The sequence below is a fragment of the Cydia strobilella genome, chromosome 5 (genome assembly GCF_947568885.1).
Source record: "Cydia strobilella chromosome 5, ilCydStro3.1, whole genome shotgun sequence".
NCBI lineage: Eukaryota > Metazoa > Arthropoda > Insecta > Lepidoptera > Tortricidae > Cydia > Cydia strobilella.
Window position 1 is genome coordinate 16,632,749 of NC_086045.1, and position 19,984 is coordinate 16,652,732.

Sequence of the window (19,984 nt, forward strand, 5' to 3'; positions counted from 1 at the left end):
CCCATTTAAAAGGCCCTAATTCCAAGCTTTCCTGGGTGTCATGCTTCAAAACTTTTATCACCGAATTAGGCGTGTCACCAAATAATGCGAGTTTACCCTACTTGGATTTCTATGGCAATAGACGCCAAAGAGTGTCGCAAATGTTAACTGAAACAGTCGTTAACAATTAAGAACATTGAGTAATTTTATCCCTAATTTGAACGAGAACTTTCTAAGTGGAAACTTGCATGATAATTTTCTCTTGCAAGTTTCCAGAAATTTTCGGATATTTTAAGAATGTTCTGCAACTTGCACATTGCTACATGAAAGAAATCACACGGAAACTACATTATTTATTCACAAAGGCAGACTCCAGCCAAAACCTTACAATGCGATACAATACAACACTGGATTAATCACAAATGTAAAGTTGTTAAGCCCTGTGCTAAGACAGATACACAATATTTATGGCCTTACAATGACTGCTTTACTGATTAAAATAACTTAATTGAATACACACCTGGCAGCTTCCAAAATCGTTATATCAGATAAGTCTGACATATTATCATCGGCATATGAGACTTTCTTCCCTAGCCGCACAGGCGCCGTGAGGCGGGGCGAGGAACAGCTTGCCGTTGGCGCACGCGCACAGCTGGTAGATGTTCTGGTGGTGGGGGTCATGCGAGTGCGGCGATGAAGGCGGTAATGGTAAGGCCGATTTCAGCTTGGGCATGTATATACTTGGTGCGTCTAAACGTATCTGTAATAAGATGTAGTATTTGATTAATAATGAATCAAGATTACAATGGTACACTTGTGAGCATCAAGGGGGTCAGATTTATCTGCAACTCACTGTATTTATTTACGTAGGTACTTAATACTATATTACTTAGGTATAATATTTAAAAAAAAGGAATCAGAACTTACGACAACCGTGACAGGTTTGTTCTGGAACACTTTCGGATTTCCTACTGGGGCACATGACTCTACTTGATGCCTTGGGGATTCTAAACTTTACTGGCTTTCGCATCAGACTAAACTACAATACAGATAATATACAAGAATCAAGATATTCTAAACTACACTTAAAGCACCTGCCACGGATTTACGAGTTTTGCGACAGAAAGTGGAGAACGCGCCGGCGCAAGACTTCAGCGCTATGCTTCTCCAGTGAGTGCGTCGGGGATTAAATATAAACTGTAGGTAGTGGAAAACTTACAGCGCCCGCAACAGACTTGAGGTGAAAGGTGGTGAGACAGCTGGCACTGATATCGCCGGCGCGAGACTCCAGCTCGATGCCCTGCGGCGCGTGCACTTCCAGTGAGCGCGTCGGGGATTCTAATCTGTAAAAAATAATTCATAAAATTATTTTGAAATCCAGTGTGCACTGGTAGACCATTTGCTTTTGGATTTCAAAATGTCTAATTAGGATAGACAATCCGTTGGAACTTTTTATTTTTTAAGTATGTCGATGCATTGAAGACGACCGGGTAAATAAAGATTTTTTTATTTAACGGGTCAAATTTCATATTCTGGAACTAAACAATTGGTTGTCAGTTCATCACGTCATCAATAATTGGTCACGTCCGAATTTTCCTTTTGGTTTTAAAATGTACCCACGTTAGTCTTTTGGATGGTGGCGCGCGCACTAACGGGGTTTGCGCGGAGGTGTGTAGCATGGCGCCTGCGGGGCTGGTGATGGTGAGCGTCTCCGCGCCCACGGTCACCGAGTCCTGCCCGGCGCCGAACAACAGCGCGCCCCGCGCGTCGCGTACCTCCAGCCGGGGTGCGTTTACTTCTAAACGATCGTGACCTAAATTACAAAGAAAAAATAAATGAAATCTGTTTAGTGACATCATTATGATATCTGCATAAGTTCTTGTATTATCGAAGTACATCTCCGTAGGCAACTCTTCCAAATCGGGTAGCAAGATCGGCATATATGGTATTGCATCTTAAAAAGTTGTCTTTTGGTAAGCGGTTGCCTGAGCTAAACTTGATGCATTCGGAATACTGCCAACTAGTAAATCACAAAAAATACCTCATCGGGTAGGCAATAAACTTTTTGGCTCTGAATAGATCCAAACACATAGGAATTAAATTATATACCTACAGGAACATATAACCAAATACATGTATCGAGGCTTTTCGTAAAATTTACGCCCATTATTGTCAATTTTCATCATATTCTGTATTGTATTAGTCTTATATGTTTGTTGACAAACTTTGATGCATTCGTATACCTATTCTACGCAATTGCCCTCTCACTGCATCTCCAAGAATTTGTACCGAATAATCTGGCTCATACAGCAAAGCTTTGAATTCCTTTAGTTCCAGGTAATAAATTAATTCATATTCTATCTAGAGAAGGCAAGAGTTTAAAAAAAGTTTTTGATTGTTTGCTCTCCTACGTCACACAGACACAATTAAAACAGCTTCATTATGAGACAAAAACAGCTAAGTATACTGACACATCTTACAATATTCTGTCTAGTACCAAAATTAAAATTAAACACGGCTACAATTATAGTATTGTAAACTTTTATATGTCTGTATTATATATGCATAATGTATGCTGTATATGCTCAACGCATTAGCATTGCCATTTTTTTTTTTTAGTCTTTATTAAAGGGCTTTTTCGAGTGAACGAATATGTCGCCCCATAAAACATCAGACTTAATTAACAAAGTTAAAAAAAAAAAACAGCCAAATCTAGTATGTACATCACACATTTCTGTCCCTCAGACCGCACTTAACAACATTTAATACCAGCATTGCCATTTAACGTGCCAATGCGGCCAGCCTTATGGGCAGTGACAGCCTTGTGGGCAAGTTACTGCCGATGGGCAGTGACTTGGAGGACGTGTTTTATTTATAGGGCCTATTTGATATGTAAGTAATACTACAAACGTATGTATAAGTATTGTTATATTGTTGTAGTTTTAATATTTATAGGTATTTACTTTAGAGCTATGTAGTTTCCAATTTTGTTATTTGTTAAATAGTTTAATTAATATTATCATTCCTCGACTACCTAAAGGTTGCCTGGAAGAGATCGCTCTTAAGCGGTAAAACCGCCTGTCGTTACCTCAGTCTTCATGTATTATGTGTGGCGTGTCTCTCTGTAAATGTTTTATTGAGGTTGTGCAATAAAGAGGATTTGTATTGTATTGTAAAATAAGTTTGTTTTCCTTTCCCCACACATCCAGACACAGATCCACGTGAGAAAGAAACGGACTTTAAAGATAGTTTAGGACACACCGTCTTATAACCGTCGTTTGTTATCGAGACTAATTATTTATGAATGAAAAAGACATATCAACCAGACGAAGATATTTACTTACTTAAAAATAACCGACTCTGCAACAATCCCTCCGTGTCTCTCGTAGAAACAGTAAAGTTCCTAGATGATTCGATGGCAATGGGCTGGCCTCTCCTTGACTTGATGCTCGAAGCGAATAACGAGTCCAGCACTAAAGCCTGTCCCAGTAACTGTAGGCCTCCTGGCACTATTCTTAGCTGGCCCATCCCTTCCTAAAATAAAAACAAACCATAAAACAATCGGTTATTAACTCATTAACTCGACTCTTTCAAATTAGCATTATTTATTTATTTTTTAAACCTTTCGTGCCACTTGCACCATCCCACTAACCCGAGGTTAACCGGTTAAACCCAGTGTCAAATTGTACTGGTAACCACGGTAACTCCAGGTTTAACCGGTTCACCCCGGGTTAGTGAATGGCGCAAGTGGCCTTAGTGGCAATGGTTTTTAAAGTGATTACGTATAGTTACGCATGGTTTTACCAAAGACCTATGTAACTCCGTATAAGATGAATACAGTCTAAGGAAAAAACGTGCCTCGGAAATCAAGAATATTTGATTCTCGCACAGATGGCGCTACCACCAATACAAAACCTTTGGCCTATTCTTCGGCGTTGACGGTTTCGTTTGTTAATTAACAATTTTAACACATATCATGATATCAGTTCTGAACATGAGTCAAAATCATATAAAAATAATAAATACAAATAAAAAAATAATTTACCTATATATATATATATATTAGTTTTAATCGTGTAGCAGTAAATTTACAGTGACTACAAAATTTACTAAGACAGTACTCCTCAACCTGCCTATATATTCTCTTTGGTTTTACTAATGACTAAGTTCACCAATAAGGTAATGAATCAAACAAGGAAACCTCATAGAAGTGGGTGGTATGTAGATAATAGTGCTAAAATACGAATTAGAGAAACGTATTCTTAAATAACTCACCGAATTAAAATCCAACACTTTTAAAACCCAAAGCGTCAGTGCGAGGTTGATAATCATCATAAGCATGAGCGTCATGACGAGAATATAAAGGCATTTCTTCCGCCATCCGTAGATGCCCACTTTCAACTGGCTGTTGTAGCTGTTTCTGATCGAGTCGACCTTTGTTTCTCGTCCATTGTTGTTCAGGATTGGCTCCGGCGTGGTCTTGTCAGCATACGGGATTCTAAAAGAAAATTCTTTATCTAAACAAATATTCAAACACAAACGCAACTCCGGATGATCTGCTTTATATCAGTAGTGGTCTTTAAATTTATTGCTTATGCTGCTTTCAATCTATATTACTACATAGTCGCTTATCATAAAACAAAGTCGCTTCCTGCTGTCTGGGTGGACGTCTGTCCCTACGTATGCCTAAATCTTTAAAACCACGCTATGGATTTTGATGCGGTTTTTTTTAAATACCTATAAATAGTGATTCAAGAGGAAGGTTAAATATGTATAAATTGTATAATACATCAGCGGTAGGTATTATGATATAATAATAATCAGCATTAGTATCATAATTATAGCGAGCCAGACGCATTGAATAGCCTTTGACAGAATCGAAACGTGAGCTTACAACGGCCAGATATTTTGAAAATGTTCATTTCACTTACATATATATATATGTAGGTAAATCACAATTTTATTTGGGATAGCAGTTTATTCGACAACATTTTTTAAGCCAAATTGAATGGAATGGCTTTAGAAATATAGCAGCGATATGATCTGTCTGCGTAATATACTAACTTAAGTTTAATTAGAGGATACGAATTCGATCAGGATTAGATATCTCCAAATGATTTAGGTATTACATATCATGTAATAACACACGGTGCTGCTCGCCAGTTCTGTTAGCTTGAACTTGGCTTGACACGCTACCGCGTGTCTAGATTTAGGAATTAGGTATGAACTTACAACCCCTCTGGTGTTGCGGGTGTCCACGGACGGCGGTAATCGCTTACCATCACTCGATCCGCCTGCTTTTTACCTCCTATATCATTAAAAAAATATGGATCGCATCTGTCAGTGTCAAAAGTGACATTTCTTCAATCAAAAACGTCACTTTTGACAATGACAGATCATCCATATCTAATCTAAATCGAAATGATATCCTAAATTAAAATTAGAATACGTCTATACATTAGTAAAATACCCCTATGACGCCAAAAAACCCATAACCTAGATAACCCACCGATAATTAGTATAATTACATCTGTTTTACATTTCCAATTGCTTGCACACACGAGTGACGCGTTCGACGGCGGTCGTGGTGACCCGGCCGTATTTTCGACATTAAAATAGCCTGTTTTTTACTCCAGTACAAATAAAATTGCATTTTTATATTCATGAATTTTATACTACCTTTCCGATAAAACTCGCTTTATAGCCTTTAACGTTATTGTTAAGCTCTCATATTACTTAACTCGAGTTATTTATTGAATGTTCAGGGATTATTAGGCCACTAGACCTTGTAGTTTAAAAGCTTATTGTTATTCATTAAATTCCTTCAACCCTAGCATACAAGTTAATAATCAAGATCAAGTGCGGGTAGTTCGCAAAACTCGCGGAGCAAAAAGGTGTTGATACAATTCCTCGCTAGTTTGCCTGTGACCACGAACGGAACGTCACGTTCGAAACGTCAGGCCATAGATAAACGTAAGTTTTACGCGATTAAGTCCCGTGTTAGTTTAAAATTATAAATTCCTTCAAGCTCGCCTGTTTTTTTATGATATAGGAGGCAAACGAGCAGACGGATCATCTGATAGTAAGTGATTACCGCCGCCCATGGACACCCGCAACACCAGAGGGGTTTTAAGTGCGTAGCCGTATTTTAAGATGGGAGTACGCTCTTTTCTTGAAGGTTTCTGATTTGTGTGGAGTACGTAAAACTAAGTAAATCTTACTTCTGTTGAGCTTGTGGTAGAAATCGATACAACTAGGTACATCTATACATAATTTTATATAACGGGTATTAAATACTAAGCTTCTTTGTCATTGTCAGACTTTAAAGCGAAAACTCCATTGCAACGAATTTGCATGTAAGTCTCAATATTCTCGCCAGAATACATGTTTCAACGAGACGTATACAAAAGCGTCCTATCTAGTATTCGTGAAACTGGCCAGCACCAGCGACGGACGATGGTAATAAATTTACAAGGATTCGGTACGACACGAGCATTGCTCTATGAAAAATACTAGGTTGCGTCTGGATAGTGGAGCATAAGCAGTATTCCTGCATTATATACGGCCCGGTGCCGGGCTGACCCGCCGGTGGTGTAAATCCACCTTTCGCTCTGCGGGTACATCAATTTGGGTTTCGCTACCTGTGTCACCCACCGCGGTAGACTAGAATGTATTTACGCTTGCTTATATTAATTTCCGCATAAAGAATAAAAGAAGTTACCAACACACCAGCTCGTAAAAGCTCTCTTATAACTCAAAACAGATGGGAAATTTACATTTTACTCACAAGAGTGGCAAGGTAATTTGATGCAAATTTTAAGTTGTTCTCAGAATGCTGTCTAGTAGAATGGGCAAAAGTGATGATTTTGAATGATAAATATTTAGTGAATATTTGCATTCGATTTGATTTTGTTTTCTTCTTTATACTACGGCAGTGGCAAACAAGCATACGGCCCGCCTCACAGTGGCTCCGTAGTAGACCATAAGTCTAGGAAACCCATAGTGACTTGGGTAAAGATTATCTATGGCAAATTATTAACTAATAGCCATACCACCTGAGACTATATATAGTTTCTAAATTATATAAGTAGATCATTAATTTTCGGACCCTCGAAGTGAGCACATCGACCACGCGTAATTGCCGTTATCAGTGACATGGTCAAGTGAAAGTTTTTTTAATTTAAATATTAATTGATTCGGAGATCCAACAGCTGTTAACATGTCTATAGGTTTTATAAATATGATACAAAAAGCCAATTAAAGGTTCTCACCAGTAGCTACATATTAACAAAAACAATTGGTGGTTAGCACTATTGCACGATACCTACATTTAAACGCCAAAGCTATAGTAAATTTATAATTCGAAATTAACTAAAGAAGATACACAAAAGAAAAAAACACAGCACAATGAAATTTCAATAATTTTTACGGCACATATTTCGAAATTTTTTAATTGTTATCAATTGCATCATTATGGAGGTTGTAAATTAAGGTATGTACTGTTTTTTATTAATAGCATGGTATTTATTTAATAATATTAAATAGCTTGGGGTCTACGTGACCTCTTAATGTTACCAAGTTACGGTAGCATTCACGGTAGCTTTTAAAAGTATGGGGCCAATGACTTTATATACGTCGCATTGCCCATAGAGCGTAGTTATGGGATCATTGTATTTTGCTGGCCGAGTCGTGCCTTACTGAAGGTTATGAGCCCTCTACGAATTTCGTAGCACCCTCTACGAAATTTTATGTGTTTTTACCAAACTTGAATTATACTTTCTAAGGATTTTTATTTCTTTTCAGGTACTTTTTTTCACTGCACGTTTTCGAAAATCCTTATATTTGAATTATGGTGTAATGTAACTGGATTTTGTTCTGAAAAGAAACGCCAGACTCTACTATCACTACTACAACAGTTGCCAGACGACGCCGCAGACGACGCCGAAAATATCAATGTTGGAAAACTACAAAAATGCATGTATAATTTATTACCATTTTTTTACTATTCCCACTCGCTAGGCGTGTGGTTACATTTTGGAATCTTTCACTTGCTCTGGTATCAATATTAGGTACGAGGGGTAAACAACAACTTTGCTCCTTTTAAAACAATTGAAATAGTAGAGGGTTGGCGAAACAGGCTTTAGGTTACTTTTCACTCATGTCGTCGCAAATATGGACATATTTGGTATCAGTGCATTCAGTGTGATGTCCTGAACACAAATATATGAGATAACAAGCAAGTGGTGGGGGTAGTTGCTGTGACGTCAGAAAATCGGCAGTACAAAGTTTTTTTCTTTTTTTTTATCAGACCATGTTGGGTATCAAATGAAAGGGCTTTGTGAGTAGATCACAAATATATAATAAACCTGTAACATTTTCACTACTTCGTATAACAAATTATTAGAAAACGATAAAAAATTTCACAATCCACAGTTGACTTTGAACTGGGGGGGTTGTTTTTTTTCTTACTATAGCAATATGGGTACCAAATGAAAGTTAGTGAAAAGACCATTTCAAAAGTATATGTAAATAGTCTGGTTTTTTGTTTGTTTTAATAATAGTTGCAGTTTAATGTAACAGAAAATTATACTTTTTTTCAACTTGATGTACTTTTCTTATTTTTGGTTATATCTGGTTAATTATTTTTTAACATTATATGGAGGATATTTACAGTCACTTGGTATGTATTTTGGAATGATCCATTCAGTCATTTTCAATTTAGAGCAGTTCAAAATCAACTGTGGATTGTAAAATTTTTTAACGTACAAAGCCCTTTCATATGATAACCCACATGGTATGATAAAAAAAAAAAGTAAAAAACTTTGTACTGCCGACTTTTTGACGTCACAGCATCTACCCCCACCACTTTCGCGCTTGTCATCTCATATATTTGTGGTTAGGACATCACACTGAATTCACTGATACTAAATAAATATGTCCAGAAGACTTCTAGACCAAAAACCACCGTACTATAGGGAAGGAATCAAACAATTTTATTGAATATTTCTTGATTTATGTTTTAAGTAGTCACACTACTACCTATATGTAAAAATTATAAACTGAAATAGATGTCAACCGAGCGTTAGAGACGGCTTGGGCAACAAATGCTTTCGTATGTCCGAATGTTGTCCTCTAAAGGTCGCAATTCTCAACTGATTCTCGTGAAATGTTGTGAGCAGGTTCGATAGTTAAATATAATTTTTTGTCGATTCGTAATAAAGAAAACCGGCCAGGTGCAAGTCGGACTTGCCCACCGAGGATTCCGTACAAATTAAACTATTTCTATTTTATTTTATGTATTTGTAGTGTAAGACGATATTACTTGCCAAATTTCATAGTTACTGTTCTAGGTCAACGGGAAGTACCCTATAAATTTTGATTCCATGGGAGTGTCGAAATTTGCGTTTTTTGCGACATAAACGGCCGTATCTTTTTAGGGTTCCGTACCAAAATAGTACAAAAGGAACCCTTATAGTGCGACTCTGTCCGTCTGTCTGTCTGTCAGTCACATTGCTAAATATCTCGAGAACTACTAAAGCTATCGATTTGAAATTTGGAATAGTTATGAACAGCGCTAACCTTAACACATGGGAAGTGTAATTTTTTTATTTATTTTTTTATTAATTATGAAAAATGCCCAATATAAAGAGGGGGCAAAAAGTCAAAGTCTAGTTACTAGGTCGAGTGGGATATCATTTGAAAGAGCCCGAATTGAACAGTAGGTACAAAACAATTTTTTATTTGTTTTTCATAGTGAAAAAAATACTTATGACGGAAAATGTGAAAAAAAATACCATTCCCCCCCCACCATTATCTCCGAAGTTAGCAACGAAAATTTTTTAAATTTTTACATAATATTAACATTGTCATAAATATTACAGGAAAAATATAATCATACCTCTATCTTAAAAACTTTTTTTAAATTCTCAGAAAACATTTTCTAATTTAATTTGCAATTTAAGCCCATTTGCTGGTGTTTGTTATACTTGAAATGTGTATGAGATTACACTAAAAAAACCTTCTTTCAAATAAAACAAAAATTGTTGAAATCGGTTAACATGATACAGAATTAAGTATCCTTGAAAAACCAACGTACCTTCAACCTTATTTTTCAGTAGCAGTGGTAACTTTCGTACAAAAGTAAGTGTCAATTACTGGATCTTTTACTGTCAAACATTGGGTGGGAAAGTAGCCAATGATTGACAGTAAAAGGCAGTAAAAAATAATTAATTAAATAATTATTTGGGGACAGTTACACAGATCGACCCAGCCCCAAACTTAGCAAAGCTTGTTATTACTGTGGGTACTAGGCGATAATAAACATATTTATATACACAGATAACATCCATAATTCGGGAACAAATATCCGTGATAAACATACAAATAAGTAAATGGCCTTATCGGGATTACAACCCGAGACCCCTTGCTTCGTAGGCAGGGTCACTATGTCACTATTGACTAGGCCAGGAGGCCGTTAGGAGGCAATAAAAAAATTTAAAGTATTTTTTTCTTGAAAATAATAATAATAGCAGAAACATAAAAGAGGTAAAAATAAATGTAGGTATACCCAATTAAAATTATCTACTATAGTAGTAGTAATGTTGCTTGTTATGAGTCATCACTTGACTCCTGTATAAAATAAACCCAATATATGTTTGATATTTGTATTTTCTTACGTTCTGTTTTATAAAGTCAGTTCGGTGTTATTCCAGCTCAGCTGCTTGTTTAAATGCAAACATTACAAGAGTAGTCGCGGCATGGATCGCGTAGGATTTGGCTAATGCTGATACAATAAGAGGGGCTTCAATCCGATTCAGAGTACTTATAGGTACATAGAAGTACATTTTTCCTGTTTTAGTAAAGGTATTCTTGAGTGTTTATTAATTGTTCTTTATAAACTAAGTACATTAGTAGAAATCTTATAAATAAATCGCCTTTTCGTGTCTCTCGGAAAAATATAATAAGTAGACATTGTAAAAAAAAACAAGACGCTAAATCACGCGTAGGTGTAAAATAAAGTATTAGAACATTAAATTGAAATAAAATCTGTAGGAGAGCGTTCGGTGCTCTTTATCTCCCCGTCCAGCCTCTCGACACGTTTAGGGGGTTTATGTGGCATTACAAACCAATTACATCAATAATGCTAGGTCTCGCCGTTCTTCCTCCTCGGGGAAAAGACAGGTTGCGAGTTGCGACTCGAACGTAGTGTCGCAATTTACTGTTTAAAATGTACGTAACATATCGCATTAAGTAAACGTTACGTATCAGGAATGCGAGACCATAACATTAAATACATAATAGAGATAAAAGGTAGAAATGGGGTGGAATCTAATAAATTGTCGGTGCGGAAGCGCAAACGATGTACGTGGAGACGGGCACGTACCTACCAGCGGAGGCGCGGCGCTCGCGCCCGCCGTGCCCGCGCGTCGGCTGCCAGCGCGCGCCGCAAATGAGCCTTATTAATCATCCCCATCATCGTGCCCTGACTTCTGAGCTTCCTCTGTTCCCAGATTCTCATTAATAAGGCAGTGTTTTCCTCGTTTGACATGGAGGTATTTTGAAATCAAGTCTTGCTCCTAGGACCTCGATCCCTTGCTAAGCCATGATTGATTGATATAATTATCATGATTATAAAACGCATTTCATCCAATCCAGTTGCAATTACAAATACGCATTCTTATAACATACGCTAAGAAAATTATTAACTAGTTTTATACGTGAAATAAAACTATGAAAACGGATTATATCGCGTATATTGAATTTATAATACATCCCGACGTTTCGAACTCTTTACAGCGTTCGTGGTCAACGGGTGACTGAGGAAAAATTACAAAATGCAAAAATACCCACATACTAAAATAATGAACAATCATAGACTACAAACTTTAAGGCTGGTTGTACATGCAAAATCGGTTCATAAGGCTAGTTATACACTATAATTATTTTTCAAGTAAAGATATATATATATATACGCGATAAAAATAAACTATGCCGGCTCCAACCCTACACCACGGACCCGAGAAGATTTAATTCCCTCCTAAATTGTAGGAGGGTATCCCAATATGGGACCGGCAACAAACTCGGCGGGACACATCTTTTCAAAACATCAGAATGTCCAGCATCATCCAACACTACGGTCTCACAGTCTATGTCTCGCTTGCTCCTTTATCAGGTGGACTACAGGATCCCAAGCTGGTGGTAGAGAAAAGCCATCTTCCCTATTAAAGTTTGGATATTTCTTAATCTCAATGGCCTCGCGCAGCATTCTGGGTATGTAACGCTTCTCCTTGGCAAGAACCAGAGGCTTATCAAACTTGATTGAGTGATTGGCTTTATCCATGACATGCTCACAGACAGCAGACCTAGGTCGACGGTGCTTGACATCAGCTATGTGTTCCTTCACCCGAGTGGAAATGCTCCGTTTTATACGCTTTTTGCGAATTTGTTGCCTTTTGTAGAGAAGCCTAGGCCGAATAGTTTCACTGTGTGTGTGCTAATTGAGCGTTTCACCACGCGCCGGCTGCCGGAATGCGCTTGCCGCACATTCGTTAGCAATATTCCGCTAACGAACCAAATTAATGGCTATTAAGTTGAATAACGTAGCACTTTGCGTTTCGAATACCATACGCACTCGCATCATACACAATTCTGCTCAGCTTTAAGGTGAGACCCGTTTACAGTTTTTTTTACGAAAGACATTTCTCCAACCAATATAATTAAGTTGAATACTATTTATACACATGGGTGGGTCGTGTCGGAAACTCACTCGGAAGCATCGTTGCCGACCATGTAGTTAATAGGGACTTAAAAATCAGAATATTGAAATAAAAGCTCCAGTGTAGGTAAGCGACCGAAATTAATGTTCGATAACTCATGTGGGTTTTTTTGCAAAGGCGACGAAATTCAAATCATTCCATTTCGTTGCCGGGTGTCAGACCGTCAACATCTTCTGAGGATGCCTCGTAGTGAGGCGAAACACGTGTCGAGTATTGTTCTTATGGTGGCGGTGGGAGGGTGGTAACATTAACTGCATGTAAAAAATACGCAAGTAAGTATAACGGCTTAGCACTGATAGACTAGCTCGTTATCTTTTCGCGGATTAGCAAAGTACTCGTAATATTTTACAGCAAAAAAGTAAGTTTATTTACATAAAAACCTATCTAGTACAAACATATTAATATGCTAACCTATGAATAATATAAGTTTTTGGCAAAAATTTAATTCTTGCATTGTCATCCGATTTACATATGTCTATAAATTTTCATCTCAATCGAAAAGTGGGTCAAATTTGACTTCCATAAAAGCTTGTAAAATCTAACTTTTGGAACAAAACAAATATTTTAATAAAACCAACATGTATTTACCTACGAGACTTCAGATTTGGAATATTGTAACATTTTTGGAAGAGACAAAAGTAGCTCTGAACTTCTGATCACTGCATAGATAACAACCCTCTCGACAGCAATGAGGTATTTATTGTTCGAAATCAAACCGATAATGGTTTGAAATTAACGTTATTATTTTAACTAAACAAAGATTGTCACGAAATATTTTCAATTCATCGATGTAAAAGTGAAACGAACGCAGACGGTGGAAACAAGAAAATCCAGAGTATTCCAAGTGTCAACCTGAAATAAGCTGCATAAGCTCATGCGATGGGAGAGCCATAAATTAAGTTTTCAATTTGCCAATGACGTATCGCAAAGATGGTGGGGGAAAGAGGGCTGTGTAAATTCGAATCTATTTTGTAGCGGGTCGGCTCCGACCATAATATTTGGTTAGTTAATGTTTGGGTCCCAAGTTCGGGCTGGTTGCATGTAGTAAATGCAACGCAGCGCTCCATTATGTGGCCCATAAATCAAGTGCATTGAAATCGCCTTCCTCCTTCGTGTCGGTGAACCATCGCCGAGCGACGGATATTTGAACCAATGCACTGCCGAACCGACTACAGACTCGACTACACGGACGCTTCTCGTGTATTTTTTATTACAGGCCAATTTGATACTGCGCCGTTATTTAGATAATTGTCCCACTGAATGACATTATAATGACAAAAATCACACATTTACTACACACACTTACAAAATACATATAGGTACCTAAACAATATTTAGGTTTAAATATAATTATTTTTACCTACTGCTTTTGCCCGCGATTTCGTTCGCGTAAAATTAGAATGTGAAGTCGATATTTAGCTACAGTGCAATACCACTGTCATAAGTGGATGCAAACTTGGCATGGACGGAATTTCGAATTTTGACGGTTGTTAAAAAACATGCAATTTGTGTTTGGTGCCTAAGTTATACAGCTAAGTCACCTATATCACTATTGTAGCTTAGTAGCTACAGTATCTTACGTAGCTTAGGTACCTATCACAAATTGCACGACTGCAGTAATATTTCCGAACAAAGTTTTTATTTCAACACGGAGAATGATTAGCGGGTAAAATAAACCCAAGTCCAGAAACACAAGGACGTCTATTTACCACGGAAAACCACGGAATGGGCGCGCATTCACTAGATAAGAACAATCTAAGTATACACAATCATATTATGACTTACTCAAACGGTCACATACGAGTATATTATATCTGTTTTCATATTATATTAAGTACTTTAATAAATATAATTAATAAACAACTAACTTATAAAACTTAAAAAACTAAAACTAAAAATAAATAAAACTAATCTTAAAATAAATAACTAAAAACTATTCCCCTGCGGCACGCGGCATGGTGCCGTAGATGCTGGCAGCATTTCCTCGCTGTATCGCAATGCTTACTCTTTGTGCGAGGAAGCTGCCAGCTCTACGATCACCGGTGACGTCTATAATTTTTTTAGCCAATTGCTTAAATAATGAAGACGCATTCGGACCCCACGGGCCAAGGGTCTCGACCCCAAAAGGTACGAAATCGTATTCGGGGCCGAGACCCCTATATTTTGTCTTTTTTAATTTCTCAGACGCCTGCCGCCGCGCCAGCTTTTGCAGTAGTGCCATGGAGATGAGACGGGGCTAGGGTGTCTAGACATGTGGCGTCCCACACCAGCACCCGTCCCATCTATATTTCTTTCGTACGTAATTCAACCTATTTTCGAACCTCATTAAGAGAAGAATTTTAAAAACGCTCAAATACTTATTTAGTCGTGAATTCCGGCAAAACACCTTTTTACGAAGTCTCTTACTTATTAAATATAGTAATTCCCGGTTCAAATATTTACACCGGAATTTACACGTTGAAACAACTCCTATGATAGTCTAACAACATGTACACATTTTCTTAATATTGTCTTCGGTTACCGCGATAGTTACTCATGAAATAAAACTATACAACAACCACAACTATTCTAACTATACAACATAGTTTTATTACACATTTTCTTCTTTCGAAAGCGTTAATTAGCCTGTAAACATACTGTAGTACGTTAGAAATACAATGACGAAAGATGTAATAATATGCATTACTTGGCATTTGAGCTTAAACAATATTATTGAATCAAGTAATAGGGGAGATCCGTTTACATGAATAGAGCACTACGTGGAACCCTGTGGTGTGGGTGGGTGTGTGGCATGCAGTTGGCTCGCGGTGTCATGTTCGGATTAATACCTTGCCTGAGAGACATGATCGCCCAGCTCAGCAAAACGTCAAAGGGAAATTGAAAATTAATTTATGCTTCCAAAATTTCATATAAAGCCACTAGAGATAGAGAATATAAATCTCTCTCGCACATTGAGAACACATTGTTTCCCGCGCAACAAAGTGAATAAAAAACTCGCAATACTTTGTGCAGTATTACTTTTTCGTATAAGTATAAGTAGATCTGTATCAGTTGAAAACTAGTAACAAGAACATGTGTAAATGAGTCAGAAGTGTGGCTGTAACGCACTCGTGGGAAGGCTCCAGAAAGAGTCGTAAATAGTCTCGACGCCGCTCACTTATAAATTAGGATCATAAAGCAGTTGCCGAACTTTGTTGGCGTCACGACGGCCATAAAACAACGCTTACGTCTCCGAGGGGACCCGCGACGCTGTCTCGCCTGCGATCTTTCAATTACGAAAAATCCAACCAACTGCATACTGCGAGCAATTAATCTGTTCACATCAAGTTCCAAGTTGCTCAAGTCGGCCCATTTGCTTGCTCGTTTCGAGCCAGCTGCAGCTGTTTGGACAGATAAGAGTCGTGGAGTGCTTTTGCGTGTTTAGATAAAAACTTACGCTACATTTGAAATTTCGAGAGGGCACTTATTATTTATTTCTAAATTAGCCGATGTTTTACTTCTACTCTCTCGTACCGTAAAATGAGGTGAGTAGGAGCAAAACTGACATTCAAATTGAAATCTCGATAACATTTTATTTTTGCATAATATGCAAACTGAATGGTGGTTTGTATTTTAATTTTTATTTTATTTTGGGTAGTTCTATTTCATAATTTTGACGATAAACAGAAAAAACCACCTCACCACGGAGTCCCTCGTAATTGTGGTGAGGTGGGTTTTCATACAAAGGTGATTTTGGAAGATTGTTGGATCGATTTTTTTTATTATGAGTATTACTATAGCTCCATTTTGAATTGGAATACATTATTGTAGCAGTAGCCCTAAAAACCCATCTCACCCCGCTTTCAAACCTTCTCTCCCCATTTATAATCCAACTCTCCCCGCGAACCCTACTCACCCCATTTTGCGGTACACACTGCAACGCCGTGAAGAATTGCATTTGTAACTCATGACAGCAGTTTTAAATTACCGAATTACAAATAGGTCCGTAATTCGCGGCGTGTTTCCGGATGCGCGGCACGCGTGAAAACAGGAGTGTGAATACTGTGAATATGAATCAAAATTTCATCAATTGTCGATGTCCGTTTTAATTGCATATTATTGTGTCCGTTGCTGTTCATTACATTAGTAGCACCTGAACCATACAAAATAAAATATAACAGAAAATAAGCTAAGTATCTTGACGAATATCCAAAGGAACTCGAATTTTGTGATAATTGTTACTAAAAATGTGGCCCGCAGTAATCTAATAACTATCTCGTATTAGCCAAGCGAGTTCTGAGGTAACAAACATATACCTATTAATGAAATACGGTCGAAATTATAACCTTTTTTTGAAGTCAGTTAAAAATGTATTAAATAAGCAGTTATAGGTGCCACTCACTCATTACTTAAGTGGGACATTCCACATGGACAGGTTAGCTATAAATACTTTTCACCACATCAGGTTCTCTTTATTTGTCAAAACTAATGAGAAAGTTATCCACAAGTGGCGAAGTAATGATAATGGCCCCTGATGGTAAGCAGTCACCGTAGCCTACGAACGCCTGCAACTCAAGAGGTGTTACATGCATGTGTTATGTTGGCTGGTGGAACTGACTTTTAATTAATGATTTTGAATTATAAGTAATTAATATTATTTATTTGGATTTGATTTGTAATGTTTTAGTACCATCTTTCCTCGCGTTGATGGGGTGAAAAAAAATTGTTTCATTCCGTAGCAAACTTTTTAAACCCTAAAGATAAAGAGATAAAGATAAAGATTCTTTATTTGCAAGAATACTTAATTCTAAAATACAGGTGTTGTTTTGTTAAAATATGGTGTACAGTATTCAGTCGCATAACGACATGCAAATTTTCAAAAAAAAAAAAAGTTATCTAATAGTATAATTAATAGATTAAAATTCCAATATTAAAATTCATAATAAGTAATTGATTGATTAATTAATAATAAGAACACTTAATCGCACTTAAACTATCGTGAGACATATTTCAAAATATTTATCAGTACGGTTTTTACTCACTATTATTTTTAGTCGCTTTTGGCGACATGTTTCGGATTCTTTGGGAATCCATCCTCAGGCACGAGTATCCGCGGCGGTTGTACGTCGTGCACTGCGACAGAAATCCGAAACATGTCGCCAAAAGCGACTAAAAATAATAGTGAGTAAAAACCGTACTGATAAAGAACACTTAACTTAAAATAAATACATTTTTCAACCATTAATTCTTAGGTACTACTGCAAATTACATTCCAAATATTCCTTAACGCTATAGAAACAGTGCTCTAACGTAAAACTAGTTAGTTTTTTCTTGTATTCCATAGCGTTTAGTTGTTTTATACTGTTGGGCAAATTGTTGTATAGAACTATGCACATATTGTACGCATTCCTCTTATATATATCCAAGTTGCACCGGGGTTGATAAAGTAGATTTTGGTATTGAGAACCTAGCCTTGGAACCCTAGCAACGCAACCCTCAAGATTCCTATATACGAAACACTCACTATTGATCGTGGTTCAATTTTGGAATCTTTCGCTTACTCGGGTACAACAACAACTTTGCCCCTTGTAACATTTATCTACAAAAAGTCCCCTTTTTAATCCGACTATTTTCACGGACGGGTAACTATGAAACAATTGAGCAATTTTATTTAAGTATTTATTTTATTTTATACTAGCTTTTGCCCGCGACTTCGTCTGCGTGGACTTAGTAGCAGCAGCTAAAGTAAGTATAGCGCCTGGAAAAATTCTCATAGCAATTCAATTTGAGCATATTATGCACACAAATTAGCAGGCACTTCATTAATTACCTCAATTCCACCCCGCTTTTTACTTTCTTAAGGGATGATTTTCGGGATAAAAACTATCCTATGTCCTTCTCAGGGATTCAACCTATCTCTATACCAAATTTCATCTAAATCGATTCAGCGGTTTAAGCGTGAAGAGGGAACACAAAGACAGAAAGACAGACAGACAGACAGACTTTCGCATTTATAATATTAGTATGGATTATTTTATTGAGCATGGTGCAACATGCTCTTGATCTATTTAATGGTCAAGTTAGAATTTGAACATGTGTCTATTCTTTAGGTGCCAAGCAAATCCGTACGTATGGAAAAAAAATCTTTTCCGGATTCCGTAAAGTTCAACTCCCACAAATTCTTTGAAAACTGCCATAGTTTTTATGGCAGATGTGCCAAGTTAGCTTGTCATTCAGAGATCGCGAAATGGCTTGGAAGTAATGCGCAAAGGCGAGTTCCCGCAAACACTTTGCTCGCAGCAGTTGAACTCCTTCAAAGAAGTTGTCCCGGCTTGTCCTACTCATAAATTCTACAACGACAAGTTACTCACTTCGCTTCAAATTTAAAGGACAATATTTGTGTTGAAGTATACATATTATAACCAAATGCACCTATATACAGCACTTTTTGTTGACAATTCTGTTTTTTATTTCGCGTTTATTGTAGTACATAAATAGTACAATCAGCATCAAAAGTAACAAATCAGATTACGCGTATCAAAAGTATCAACCATTCTCTAATAACTTAAGAGGATATATTAGCTGAGCCCCTTCTAAGATTTGATAATTTCAGCTAAATATCTCCGTCGCGCTGACGGCGACGGCTCTGTAAATTAGTGCGATAAGGACAACTGCCAGCTTAGGCGAAAAGTCCTGCGTAAAAAGCTCAGAAATCGTGGTTTCGATCTCGAAATTTTGCTCCTCCAAAACTCAACCAATCGTAACTAATTTTGCGAACGGAATGGGAAAGAAATTTTATCTGTGTCTGACCGTTTTGATTTTTGAGTTTATTGTTACCGATTTTATGTGCTATAGTGGAGTCAATATAAAGTTTAAGTTACATTAAATGCACACTCAAATTTTTCTACATGGGTGAATTCTATATCATATTGAATACCCGTCTGTAAAGTAACAACTTGATATCAGTTCCCGTTTTTGAGAAATAAAACTTTTTTTTAAATCTTTTATACTACTTAAACAATAATCCCCACATAAGATATTTTTCGTAGAATGGGTTATGAAGCTTATACGACTACACGGTCAGAATATCTCTCGACAATAATGTAAATTATAGATTTATTGAAACAAATTATCATTTTGTAAGTTATTCATGACCGAGGAACTCCCACACCGAGAGAAAAGTTTACTATGGTGGTTATGAAGTAGTTGTATCGATCATGTTTAAAAATCTCCCGAGTCACTACTATATT

At 37.1% G+C, this 19,984-nt stretch overlaps 1 protein-coding gene across 3 annotated transcripts in view; it reads right to left on the bottom strand.

Moving 5' to 3' along the window:
• Positions 1-457: 457 nt before the first annotated feature.
• LOC134741538 (zeta-sarcoglycan-like) overlaps positions 458-19,984 on the bottom strand; it is a 46,362-nt gene continuing 26,835 nt past the window's right edge. For 2 of the 3 annotated variants that reach the window (XM_063674361.1, XM_063674359.1), the window contains 5 exons: positions 4,255-4,477; positions 3,324-3,513; positions 1,600-1,792; positions 1,199-1,322; positions 458-739 (listed from right to left, as the gene is read on the bottom strand). In XM_063674361.1, coding sequence (XP_063530431.1) covers positions 545-739; positions 1,199-1,322; positions 1,600-1,792; positions 3,324-3,513; positions 4,255-4,477 — 925 coding nt within the window. In that variant the 3' untranslated portion in view covers positions 458-544. Of the gene's footprint in view, positions 740-1,198; positions 1,323-1,599; positions 1,793-3,323; positions 3,514-4,250; positions 4,478-19,984 lie in introns of all 3 variants that reach the window. The other variant, XM_063674360.1, reaches the window with a different exon arrangement.